Source organism: Tetrao urogallus, assembly GCF_951394365.1.
Source record: "Tetrao urogallus genome assembly, chromosome: 7".
Classification (NCBI taxonomy): Eukaryota; Metazoa; Chordata; class Aves; order Galliformes; family Phasianidae; genus Tetrao; species Tetrao urogallus.
The window spans coordinates 47573433-47586729 of record NC_136820.1 but is presented as its reverse complement, the minus strand read 5'-3'; the positions used below and the strand labels follow the sequence as shown (position 1 = coordinate 47586729).

Below are 13297 nucleotides of genomic sequence, written 5' to 3'. Positions count from 1 at the left end.
AGGTGCAGTGAGTGCAGATGGCTGTAGGGCTTCCCCTCAGCCCTTCTCCAGAAAGGCTTACTCACCACACACTGCAGGTCTCTCTCATTGCCACGAACCTCCCAGCATAGTATGGCTAATAGGACTGTGGGCCCTCAGGGCAGCACTCACCCTGCCTGCTCTTTCACTCACTGATACTTCTACCACAGGTCTTTAAATCCTGGTTGAAAGGAGTGCTACCTCTGATGGTTCCAGCCCTGTCTTGGGGTTTCTGCTGGGCCCCACAGAGCTGCCTTCAACTGCCACTCAGTTCTTTGTGCTGAAGCTGTGAAGCTGCATCTGAAGCTGCATTTAGAAGAAATCTGAGCTCATGGGTGATGCTCTGCTGGATCACATGAAGGTAAGACAAGCCTAGGGACTTCCTGAGTGCTTGCAGTTCACTGTACAAATAGGATGTACACCAGAGACGAGAGTAAAAGCCACCTGAGTGGGGCTGCAGGGCAATGAAACCTCCTTGTCTCTGTGATCAATGCAGCTCTTTGTGCTTTATCTTCAGGTGAAACGGTGCTGAGTGCCTGGCATGAAGTGTGTGAGCCCAGTGCAGCTGGGAACCCTGGGTGAACAGCCACAACTGGAAGTCCCCAACTTGCCTGTGTGCTCTGCGGTGCGGTGAGGAGCTGCTCAGCGCAGGATGGGCCCACAAGAAGTTTCCTGAGGAAGAGGAGAGGATTTGGGTGCATTTCCCCAGCCTTGGAACAGGACTCAGCAGTGGGGGCTTCTGCTCTCCGGAGCACCCAGTGCTGATGAGGAGTGTTGGCTGCGTGCTGATACTTTGGGGGTACAGTTGCTTGTATTTACTGCTGTACAAGCACATGTCACATCAATAAATACAAATCTCTGGTATTTTCACAGCTGTAGGCTCCTGTTGTTGCTCCTGGATAGGGAAACGTGGGCTTGAGGCTGTCCCCAGGCATCTGTGCTGCTGCACCTCGTGGGGTTTCTGTGAGCCCATCGGCACCGCAGCGCTGTGCCCTGAGGGCTGGCGGTGAGAAAGCTGCATCCCATGGAGAGGACATTGGGTTTTGGTGCCTGTGGGGCAGGGATATGACCTGCCCTGGGCTGCTGTGGTCCTTACTGGGCTCTGTGCCCAGGGTGTGGTGCCAGCAGTTCGCCCTGGCTGCACTGTGCTCAGCAGCACCGTGTTTGGTGCGCGCAGTGGCTGTCACGGCTGTCACTACTGTCTCATCAGCCACTGTGTGGGTGGAGGCACCGACCCACAGACTTGTAGCTTTCAGGGTGCTGCGGTGTGGGGCCGGATGAATGACTGTAACGTCGCTGCAAGCACGGCGCTGCGTGCGTCCCTGGCTCGTGTCCCAAGCCCCTGTGGATGATCCCACTGCGGGCACGTGGAGGTGCAGACTCCTCTGTAGGACTGGTGCCCGAGTGCTTTGGAGCGTGGGGACAAATTCCCCACCCTGCCCTTCTGTGTGTCTCCCGTTCTGTCACCACCACGCTGTTCCCCATGGGAGGTGACAGTAGGGCTGGGCCCCACGTCCCGCGCGCCTGCGCCGCTGCTTGGGCGGGCAGAGGTGCAGGAAGCAGCACGGAGGGGGGAAGTGGTGCTTGTGGGTGGTGGGCGCAGCATGGCGGAGCTGGAGGGCCCCGAGTTTGGCAAGGCTGACTTCGTCCTGCTGGATGAAGTCACCATGGAGCACTTCATGGAGAACCTGCGCCTGCGGTACGGGGATGCAGGGCGAGGCAGGATGGGTGGGGTGAGGTTGGGATGGGTGAGATAAGGATGGGCGAGGCCGAGGCGGGGTGGTGCAGCCAGGATGCAGCGCTCAGCAGCACGGTGATGGGGATACCACCAGCCCTGGGGACCCTAAATCCTTCGTTGTAGCTTAAGGAATGGTCCTGAGGTGCAAACCCTGACCCAAAAGGAAGCATCTGTGCTGGGCAGCGCCCTGCTGCTGGTTGAGGGAAAGGAAGGCACAGCCCTGGAGCTGAGTGGGGGGTGTCTGGGTGGGCGTTGGGTTGTGTGTGCGTGACCGTGCACAACAATGTGCATGTGTGTGTCTGTCTGTCCTGGTGTGTGTGCCACCCTGATGCCCTGCACTTCCTGCTTGCACCCATGGGTGCTGCCTGCAGGAAGAGCTGCTCCCCTCGTGCCCTGTATAGCCCCACAGCATGAAGCACGGGGACGCACCTTGTCCCACTGCCGCCCCTGTGTGCAGGTTCTCAAAGGGCCGTATCTACACCTACATCGGGGAGGTGGTGGTGGCCATGAACCCGTACCGGGCTCTGGAGCTGTACGGCCCCTCTGCGGTGGAGCAGTACCGGGGCCGTGAGCTCTACGAGCGCCCGCCGCACCTCTTCGCCTTGGCTGATGCTGCCTACAAGGCCATGAAGCGTCGTGCCAAGGACACCTGCATCGTCATCTCAGGTAGGGGACAAGTGAAGGGCACCTCTCGGAGCTGGGTGCCAATGGGTGCACACCTTGCCCGTTTCCTGCCTCTGCCAGGTGAGAGCGGGGCTGGCAAGACGGAGGCCAGCAAGTACATCATGCAGTACATCGCAGCCATCACCAATCCAACGCAGCGTGCCGAGGTGGAGAGGTGAGTCCAACCCAACGGAGAATTGGGTGATTGGGCACAGATCTGTCATTCGGGGTGTCCCCAGGGGGGCATTGTGCCCATTGGGGATGATATGGGGAGCTGGGGAAACCCATGGACACAAAGGTGTCGCATCCTGCATCCATCGGCTTCAGAGCTGGGATGCTGCACTGTGCAGTGCCATACCTTCATGCCATGGCACACCTTCATGCCATGGCACACCTTCATGCCATGGCACACCTTCATGCCTTGGCACACCTTCATGCCTTGGCACACCTTCATGCCATGGCACACCATGCTGTGCTGGGCAGGGTGAAAAATGTGCTGCTGAAGTCCAACTGCGTCCTGGAGGCCTTTGGCAATGCCAAGACCAATCGCAATGACAACTCGAGCCGCTTTGGCAAGTACATGGACATCAACTTTGACTTCAAGGGAGACCCCACCGGTGGCCACATCTACAATTACCTCCTGGAGAAGGTGCAGGGGGCATGGGGTGGGAGGGCATTGCTGTGCAAGGGCTGGCCCATAGCACTGCCTGACACCCACCCACTGCCACCTCTTCCAGTCCCGAGTCCTCCAGCAGCAGCCCGGAGAGAGGAACTTCCATTCCTTCTACCAGGTGGGCAGGGATGGGATGGGATGGGTTGCAGTAGGGTGGGATGGAATGGGATGGGTTGTGATGGGATGGAATATGGTGGAATGGGATGCAGTGGATTGGGATGGAATGTGTTGTGATGAGATGAGATGAGATGATGAGATGAGATGAGATGAGATGAGATGAGATGAGATGAGATGAGATGAGATGAGATGAGATAGATGAGATGAGATGGGGTGTGTTATGTTGGGATGGGATGGAGATGGGATGTGTTGCGATGGGATAAGTTGCAATGGGATGGGATAGGGTGTGATGGGATGAGACAGGTAGGAGAAGAGGGGATGGATGGGATGGGAACGGGATGTGTGGAATCTATGGGATGGAACATGATGGATGGGATGGGATGAGAGTGAATGGGATGGGGTGGGACAGAGTAAATACAGAATGGCAACCAAATGGAGTAGGTTGGGATGTGCCAGGGCCAGCTGAGATGGAACAAGGAGTCCTGGTGCCCAGGGCAGGGTGCTGACGTCCCCCTGTTCCATAGCTGCTGCTGGGAGCCCCCGAGGCACTGCTGGCCTCACTGCACCTCCAGCGGGATCCCACTGCATACTGCTACACCCAGCAGGGCACCCAGGGCAGCGTGAGTGGGGCAGGGATGGCTGGGGGGTCCTGTCCCAGGGGGGTCTCGGGGGTCCCGTCCCTCACCTGCCTCCTCCAGGCTGACAGTGATGATGCGCGTGGCTACCGGGCGGTGGAGGAGGCGATGGCAGTCATTGGCTTCACCCCAGAGGAGGTGGGCGCTGTGCGACGCATCCTAGCAGCCATCCTGCACCTGGTGAGAGTTCCAGGGAAGCCTCGTGGGCACCAGTATGACCCCACCAGTATGGCCATAGGCAGACCTGAACAGCCTCAGCCTCACCAACATGGCCCCACTAGTATGTTCCCATGCAGACCAGTCTGCTCCCACCAGTATGACCCCAGATAGACCAGTATGGCCCCACCAGTACTACCACAGGCAGACCAGTGTAGCTCTGGGCACCAGTATGGTTCCATGCATCCCAGCACTAGCAAGCCCCACAGAAACCAGTATAGCCCCGTGCACTGCAGAACAGCCCAAGGCAAACCGGTACAGCCCATTAAATCCAATATAACCTGGTGTGTGAAGCAGCACAACTCAACAAAATTCATCATGGCCCAGCACAGCCCAATGCAAACTAGTACAGCTCAAAGCAAACCAGTATGACCCCATATGCCTGAGCTCAGCCAAAGCGATGATGCCAGGACACCTCAAGTGTGATTTGGGACCCCAACCCATAGCAGGGCTGCCAATCCATGCCCTGTCGGCAGGCACGGTGCCACCCCCATCCCCTGCAATCACTACGATGTCCCCAGGGCAACGTGAGGTTCGTGGCAGACGGTGAGGTGGCGGTGCTGGAGGCAGTGGAGCAGCTGGCTGTGCTGGCCCAGCTGACAGGAACAACACCGGAGCAGCTCCGCCAGGCACTGCTGGCCCGCACCGTGGCCACGGGAGGTGGGGAGCTCATCACGAAGGGTCACAGCCCCACCGAGGCCGCCTATGGCAGGGATGCCTGTGCCAAGGTGAGGAGTGGGCAACGGGGTCCCACCATCCCACACCGTGCCCCCGAGGTGACCGTGGTTCCCCTGTCCCCAGGCCATCTACGAGCGGCTCTTTGGATGGATCGTAGGGCGCATCAATGCCAGCATCACCGCACGTGGCTACGATGTCCGGCAGCATGGCAAGAGCACCGTCATCGGAGTCCTGGATATCTATGGCTTCGAGATCTTCGATACCAACAGGTGACACGGGCCCCAGGCTGGAAGGGGATGGGGAATGGGGACATGTGATGGGGATGGAGGTACAGGTGGATTGGGTGGAATGTATATGTAAAGAAGCTGTGGGATGGGAAAGGCAACATGGAGGAGATGACACTTGGGGGGGACATGAGAGGACTGGGGATGGGTTGGATGCGGTTGAGATGAGGGGACACCCGGGAGGGGCACATAGAGGGGACGGGGCTTGGGAGTGACACGTGGAGGAGATGGCTTGGGAAGGACACACAGAGGGGAAGGGATCCAAGAGGAACAAGTAGAGAGGACAGGGGGACGCCTGGGAGGGATGTATGGAAGGAACAGAGTTTGGGAGGAACATATGGAAGATGTTGGGGATGGAAAGGACATGTGAAAGGGATGGGGACACTTGGGAGGGACTCATGGATGTGACAGAGCTTGGAAGGGACATGTGGAAAGGATTGGGGATGGGAAGGATGTGGGGAAGGGAGAGGGACACCTAGGAGTGACACAAAGAGATGGCTTGGGAAGGAAATATAGAGGGGATGGGAACCCAGGAGAGACACATGGAGGGCACAAGTCTTGGGAGGCACAACTGGATGGGATGATTTGAGAAGGGCATATGGAAAGATGGGACCAGAGTGGCACGGTGGCCAGGGGGCATGGTGTGGGGCCAGGTGACAGTAGCCAACCTGACCCCTGGCCCCAGCTTCGAACAGTTCTGCATCAACTACTGCAACGAGAAGCTGCAGCAGCTTTTCATCGAGCTCATCCTGAGGCAGGAGCAGGCGGAGTACCAGCGCGAGGGCATCACCTGGCAGAACGTGAGGGGGAAATGGGGATACGGCAAAGACATGGGAGGGACCTGGGGGGACACAGGTGTCATCACCTGACACAGCGTGAGGGGCACATAGCAACACGAGGGGACATGGGGAACACCTTTTGGCAGGGTGAGATTCGAGGTGCCAGGGGGCAAATGAGGGTGCATGGGGGGCAACCTGGGGTGCCCCCTGCCCTCCTAGATTGAGTACTTCAGCAACGAGCCTATCGTGGAGCTGGTGGAGCAGCCGCACCGTGGCATCCTGGCGCTGCTGGATGAGGCCTGCTTGGCTGTGGGGACCGTCACTGATGCCCTCTTCCTGGCCAACATGGATGCCCGCCTGGGCCATCACCCACACTACAGCAGCCGCAAGGTGATTTCTGGGACAACGATGGGGATTGAGGTGGGGGCGATGCCAGGAGCTGGGCCTGACACCCTCTGCTCCCCAGCTCTGCCCCACCGACAAGACCATGGAGTTTGACCGTGACTTCCGCATCAAGCACTACGCCGGAGATGTCACGTGAGGAGCCGTGGGGAGCCAGGGGAGAACACAGAGGGTCTTATGGCCGTGGAGGACTTAGGAAGGACATGAGGGACCATTTGGGATCATGGAGGACATGATGCTGTAGGGGGTCTTTTTGGGATTTATGGTTGACTACAGGGCTATTAGTGGCTCTTAGGGGTTTGTGGTTGACCATGGGTCCGTGGAGAACCATTGGAAACTGGGGGGGTGTAATGAGGAGTGGTGGTGTCATTTGGATTGTTAGGAGTGTGAGTGGGGACTATGAGCATCCATGGGCGGCCTTGGGACCATGAAGAACTTTAGGCAAGCATGGAGGACCATCTGGGATGACCACGGGTAATAGTGTTTCTTGGAAGTCTATAGGAGTCTATGGTTAACTACGAGGCCTTGGAGAACTGTGAAGGGTCTTAGCTTGTGTATGATTGACCACTGGACATTGGAGAGGTCCTTGGGGAGCATTATGGGAGCATGGGGAAGCCATTGGGCTGTGGGGGTTCATGACGAACTGGAGGAGACTGTTTGGGGTTGTAGTGGAACACAGACCTTTGGGGACCATGAGAGTCTATGGGGGGATCATTTGGGGCCATGGGATATGAGCGCCCATCAGGAGCTATGGATATCTGTATGGGGTCATGGGGTCAATGGGACAAATCACCTCTGCGGAGACAGCCAGGGGCATGGCACTGATGCCTCCATCATCCTCCGTGCCAAAACCTGTCCCCCAGCACCAAATGGTAGCAGGAGGAGCCCCCAGCAAGGTGTTCCCCCACCTCAGGTACTCCGTGGAAGGTTTCCTGGACAAGAACAAGGACACACTATTCCAGGACTTCAAACGGCTCCTCTACAACAGGTTGGGAACATCCAGGGACAGGGGACACAGCGGGGGGGGGGGGCTGAGGGTATGGCCAGGGAGACACTGCTATGGGGTGTGGGGTGGCAAAACTTGGGGCAGTGGGGAAGTGGGGCAGTGCCCAGCACTGCCAGCCCCACACCAGCTCTGTCCCCAGCATGGACCCTGTGCTGCATGCCATGTGGCCCGATGGTGAGCAAAGCATCACTGAGGTCACCAAGCGCCCACTGACCGCCGCCACGCTCTTCAAGAACTCCATTGTGGCCCTGGTGGAAAACCTTGCTTCCAAGGTACTGACCCTAGGGCAGTCCTGCATGTCGCCAAACCATCCTGGTGTGACCCAGTATTAACGAGATATGCTCCCCAGCCAAATGGGCATGCTCCTTAACTGGCCATGTGTGTCCCCAAGCTGGTCAGGCATGTCCTCATGCAGCAGAGATGTTCCTATGCTAGCTAGACATGTCTCCATGCCAGTTTTGTTGGTCCCCAAGCCAGCTGAGCATGTCCCAAATCCATGCAGGTTTGTCCATGAGCCACGTGCTTTTATCCCCAAGACACCAAATTGCCCCGTCCCCGTGCCAGCCATGCCCAGTGCACTCCATGCCCCAGGAATCCTCAGCCCAGGACACTTGTGGGCTTGGGACCACTCGATGGGGCCACCACGTGTCCCCACATTGACATCCCCACTGCGTGCCCACAGGAGCCATACTATGTGCGCTGCATCAAGCCTAATGACCAGAAGTCTCCAGTGCTGTTCGACGAGGAGCGGTGCCGGCACCAGGTCGCCTATCTGGGGCTGTTAGAGAACGTGCGTGTGCGCCGTGCCGGCTTCGCCTACCGCCAGCCCTACGACCGCTTCCTGCAGAGGTATGGCCCCGGGATCCCCGATGATTCCCCAGCCCTTGCACCCCATTGTGTTGACTCTCGTTGTCTCCAGGTACAAGATGACGTGTGAATACACGTGGCCCAACCACCTGATGGCCACTGACCGCGAGGCCACGCAGACCCTTATGGAGCAGCATGACTTCCAGGATGATGTGGCTTATGGCCACACCAAAGTCTTCATCCGCACGCCCCGCACTCTCTTCTGCCTTGAGCAGGAGCGGGCGCAGCTCATCCCCATTATTGTCCTGCTTCTGCAAAAGGTGGGTGCTGTAGGTTTCAGCCCCAACCAGGCTGTGACAGGGCTCAGTAGAGGAGAGTGGGGCAGCAGGGTGCTGTGGGCATGTTGTGGGGACTGGCATAAGGCTGGGAATGGGGGCAACACGATGGGGCATAGCATGGTGCAGAGCATGGGCATGAGCAAAGCACTGCCAGGGACATGGCATAGGGGTGACATGAGGATGGTGTGGGAGTGACATGGGGGTTATATGGGGGTGTGGTGGGGCATCGCATGAGTGTGACGTGGGGGTGTCTTGGGTCACCGTATGGGGGTGACACGGGGGTGTCTTGATTCATGGTATGGGGATGACGTGGAGCTTTGTATGGGGCGTGGCATGGAGCTGACACAGCACATGGTATGGCATGTGACATGGGGGTGACATGGGGCATGGCATGGGTGTGACAACATGGGTGCAGAGTTTGAACCCAGGGCACCACTTGGCACGTTTCTTCAGATCAGGGCATGGGCCCAGAGCAAGGACATGGAGGGAGTGGGACACACAGCCAGTCTCACAAGCACATTTTGAGGCAGGGTCAGCATTTTGGGGGCCACGTGACTACTGGTGTCTTGCAGGCTTGGCGTGGAGCCCTGGCCCGGCGACGGTGCCGGTACCTGCGTGCCGCCTACGCCATCATGGCCTACTACAAGCGGCACAAGGTGAAGGCATACCTGCTGGAGCTGATACAGCGCTTCCAGGGCGTGCGCTCCATGCCCGACTTTGGCGAGAGCCTGGCATGGCCGGAGCCGCCGGCTGTGCTGGGCCGCTTCCAGGAGAACAGCCAGCATCTCTTCCGCAGGTGTGAGCACAGCAGGGGGTCACCAGCCCATGGGGGTCCACGATGGCAGTGATTCCCAAATGCCTCATGCCCTCATCCCGCAGGTGGCGAGCGCGGCAGATCGTTAAGAACATCCCTCCCTCCGACATGGCGCAGATCCGGGCCAAGGTGGCCGCCATGGGGGTTCTGCATGGGCTGCGGAAGGACTGGGGGTGCCAGCGGGGCTGGATGCGCGACTACCTGTCCTCGGTAAGGGCACGGAGCTGATGGCAGGACCCCAAGCCCCCTTCAGTGCCCCCATCTCACCCCATGCTCCCCACAGGCCAGCGAGAACCCAGGCTCGGCGCTGCCCTTCGCCCACCGCGTGCAGGCTCTACGTGACAAGGTGCACTTTGGCACTGTCCTCTTTTCCAGCCATGTCCGCAAGGTGAGGGTCTCGGCACGGCCGGTGTGTCTCCATTGGCATCCCCTGGCTCTGCCTCTTCACTCAGCTCTGCCCTACAGATCAACCGCTTCAACAAGAGCCGGGACCGTGCCATCCTGATCACTGACCAGCACCTCTACAAGCTGGAGCCCCGGAAGCAGTACCGAGTGATGCGGGAGCTGCCGCTCAGCATGGTCAGTGGCCCCACACCCATGTGGCAGAGGGGGTGACCTGCCTTGGGGAGCTGGTGACCCAACAGGAAGACCCCTCCATGCTCCCCATCACCACCTGACAAGATCTAGCTGCCCCTGTCCAGCATGAAGATCCCTTGGTGCTCCCCATGGTCATACAATTGGGTCTAGCTGCCCCTGTCCAGTGTGAGGAACCCTTGGTGGTCTCAATGTCCATGCCAAGAGGCCTAGTTGCCCCTCTCCAGCATGAAGACTCTTCCATCATCCCCATATCCACGCTGTAAAGCTGCCTGCATTGGCACAGCAAAACTCCCTGGGACGGAGGTGTCTCAGTGTCCCCACACTGTGACACCCCCTGGTGACCCTTGCAGGTGACGGGGCTGAGTGTGACGAGCTGCCGGGCGCAGCTGGTGGTCTTCCACACGCAGAACCACGATGACCTGGCTGTCTGCCTACACAAGACACAGCCTCGGGGGGATGAGCGGGTGGGCGAGCTGGTGGGCGTCCTGCTGGAGCACTGCCGAACGTGAGTGCGGCTGAGTCCTACCCCAAGGGGCACCCGGTGGGGGCAGTGCAGCCCCCCAGGGTGACCACAGCCCCGTGCTGAAGCTGTGTCCTTGCAGGACCAAGCGGGAGCTGCAGGTCCATGTCTCCGATCGCATCCAGCTGAGCCTGCGCGGGCGCAAGAGATTGCTGACTGTGGAAACTCAGCCTGATGTGGCTGCTCCTGATTTCCGCAAGAGTCGCGATGGTTTTGTGCTCTACTGGCCTGGGAGCTGAGGGGGGTGGACATCGTGTCCCCCACTGCTGCCACCAGTGCTGTGGTGACAGGGGACAGCTGTGTCCTGCATCCCTGCCCCATGCCCTGCCCCTCTAGGTCTGCCCAGGACTCTGCCTGGGTGTATCCACTTCAGCCCCACAGCAGCCCCAGGGCTGGCATCACCCCCATCCCAGCATCCCCCCATCCCCCTTGCAAGGTAATGCTGAAACCTTTGTGTGCACTGAGAATAAAGAGCTGGTGGCAGTGTCTGGCAGCATGTTGTGTCCCCTTCCTACTCAGCAAAACCTGCAGCCTCTGCAAGTGTGGCCATGTCCCTTCGGTCCCCCTGTGGGGTTGGGGTACCCTAGAACTCTGCCCCACAGCTGGAGTCTGTGATAGCCCGAGGCAGAGGCTAAAACTGGCTGCAGGAGCACAGGAATGGATGGGAAGGGATTGCAGGTGGAGTGGGGTATGGATGCAGATGGGATGGAGTGAGAAGGTTGTGGGGATGGTGTGGATGGAGGTGGAGTGTGATCTACCCAAAGAGGAGAGATTTAGGTCAGATACTGGGGAAATTTTTCACACAAAGGGCACTGAGGTCCTGACACTGCTGCCCAGAGAAGTGTGGGTACCCCATCCCTGGAGGTGTTCAAGGCTACAGATGAGGCCCTGCTCAACCTGATCCAGTGGGTGGCAACCAGTGCACAGCAGCAGTTGGAACTAGACGATCTTTGAGCTCCCTTTTCCAACCCAGCCCATTCTGTGATGCCGTTGTACAGAGCAGGAAGGGCTGCAGCTGTGCTTGCTGGGAGGAGCGTGACACCGAACTGTCCTGGGGCAGGCGGTGTTGAAGTCACACCCACCGCTGCAGGAGCTGACGCAGACACGCACCCAGCAGGGCTGCAGCCTGCTGCTGACTGACGAGCCGTGCTCCGCTGACTCTCCGGTGGCTGAAGCACACACAGTGCATGTCCAGGTAAAGGGGAACAGCACCCATGGGGTGAGATCCGACTCGTGCAGCTCTGGTGGGAGGCCCCCAGCTTTGCACACCCTGCTCCAGAGCAGCTAGAAACTGCAGTTGGGAAGGAGCTGCAGGTACCTGGCAAACTGGTGACCGTGGCAGGGAATTGGCTCTGCCCCTTGTCCCCTTGTCCCCTCTGGCCATTTTCCCGATGTCCACTCTCCCCCTCTTCCACTTTAACCCCACTTCCCCCCTTTCTTTTTTCTCCTGCCCCTATTCATCACTCTTCCCTTCTCCCTTTTCCTCTTGTGCCCTCCCCATTTCCACTTTCCCCTTTTCTATTTCTCCCTCTTCCCATTTTCCTCATTACCCTTCCCTTCATTTCCCCATTCCTCCCCTCCCCATTTCCCCCTGTCCCTTCTTCCCATCTCCTTTTTCCTCTCTCTGTTTTCCCCTATGCCCTCTCCCCACTCCCCATGCCCACACAGGCACAGCACAGACCCCATCTGTCGGCGCTGTCATGGGCAGCCCCCAGTCCCACATTCAGCCCCAAGCTGAGCCCCAGCCGCGCTCACATCACCGATATGGGTTCCTGTCACCACACCATTTCTGCACTAACTGGAGCCCCGTGCCTCTGCTTTTGTCCCCGCAGCATAACCGCATCCACCTGACGTGTTCCCATGCTGTCCAGGGACAACGGGGACTCAGCCACACGGCTGCTCCTGGTTGGGAAGACTGGGGGGGGACGAAGTGCTACAGGGAACACCCTTCTGGGGCGACGTGCCTTCGAGTCCAAGCTGGCCACCGAGCCGGTGACCCTGAGCTGCCAGAAGGCAGACGGGCACTGGAATGGCCACGACATCACGGTGATCGACACGGCCAACATCTTCTATTCGTGGGATGACAACGCTCAGGTGTACAAAGAAATCTTGCACTGCATCAGGCTGTCCTCCCCGGGCCCCCACGCGGTGCTGCTGGTCACCCAGCTGGGCCGCTTCACCCAGGAGGACCAGGAGGCTGTGCAGAGCGTGCAGGACATCTTTGGATCCGACGTGCTCCGATACACGATTGTCGTGTTCACCCGTGGAGAAGAGCTGGTGGCGGGGTCCCTGGATGACTACGTGAGATACACTGACAACAAAGCTCTGTGGGATGTGATCCAGAGCTGTGAGTACAGATACTGCGGCATCAACAACCGTGCTGGAGGGGCTGAGTGGGACCAGCAGGCCCAGCAGCTGATGGGGAAGATCCAGGAAATGATGCAGAAGAACGAGGGCAAGTTCTACAGCAATGAGATGTACCTGGATCCCCAATTGACGGAAGAGAAGGTGAAGTATCACGTGAAGAAGTACAGAGATGTTAGGAAAAGCAGAAAGCAGCCCTGCTGGAGGAAAAACCGGAAATGTCTCATGTTTGCTGGGGGGGCTGCCGTTCTCGTGGTTGTGGTTCTCTCACTTTTCCTTACCCGACAGAAGCTATGAATCCCACAGTTCCCAAACAGCAGAATCACAGAGCACTTGGGGCTGCAGGCCAGCAGCTTCACCCCACCCCTTTGGGGTCCCCCACCACCCACTGCCCACGGCTGTGTCCCATTGTGTGTTGAACTCCAGGGAAAGAGATGTTGCTGCCTGGGGGAGAGTTAATTTTCTTCATTGAGGGCTCATGGATTGCTGTATTCTGGATTTGTGATGGAACACGTGGTGATAGCAGCCCAATGTTCTGGTCACCAAGTGGTGCTCACACAGAGCTCAGGGCTCTGCCATCCTGCTGGTGAGGGCTGGAGGTGCGCAGGGAGCTGAGGGGACAGACCTAAGGGATGTCCTATGCTTTAT

At 58.7% G+C, this 13297-nt stretch overlaps 2 protein-coding genes across 2 annotated transcripts; both read left to right on the top strand.

Moving 5' to 3' along the window:
• Positions 1 to 1622: 1622 nt before the first annotated feature.
• On the top strand, positions 1623 to 10524 carry MYO1G (myosin IG; the record flags this gene model as incomplete). Its single annotated transcript, XM_079538078.1, has 22 exons — positions 1623 to 1717; positions 2214 to 2422; positions 2501 to 2594; positions 2903 to 3068; positions 3157 to 3210; positions 3734 to 3829; positions 3908 to 4024; positions 4582 to 4788; positions 4862 to 5007; positions 5708 to 5822; positions 6021 to 6191; positions 6268 to 6338; positions 7117 to 7191; positions 7349 to 7481; positions 7892 to 8058; positions 8129 to 8336; positions 8927 to 9150; positions 9234 to 9378; positions 9452 to 9556; positions 9634 to 9747; positions 10116 to 10270; positions 10368 to 10524. The coding sequence occupies 22 exons, from the start codon at positions 1623 to 1625 to the stop codon at positions 10522 to 10524; spliced, it is 3024 nt and encodes a 1007-aa protein (XP_079394204.1).
• Positions 10525 to 12145: 1621 nt separating this feature from the next.
• On the top strand, positions 12146 to 13048 carry LOC306948517 (GTPase IMAP family member 6-like; the record flags this gene model as incomplete). Its single annotated transcript, XM_079538156.1, has 1 exon — positions 12146 to 13048. The coding sequence occupies one exon, from the start codon at positions 12146 to 12148 to the stop codon at positions 12944 to 12946; it is 801 nt and encodes a 266-aa protein (XP_079394282.1). The 3' UTR covers positions 12947 to 13048.
• Between the last annotated feature and the right edge of the window lie 249 nt (positions 13049 to 13297).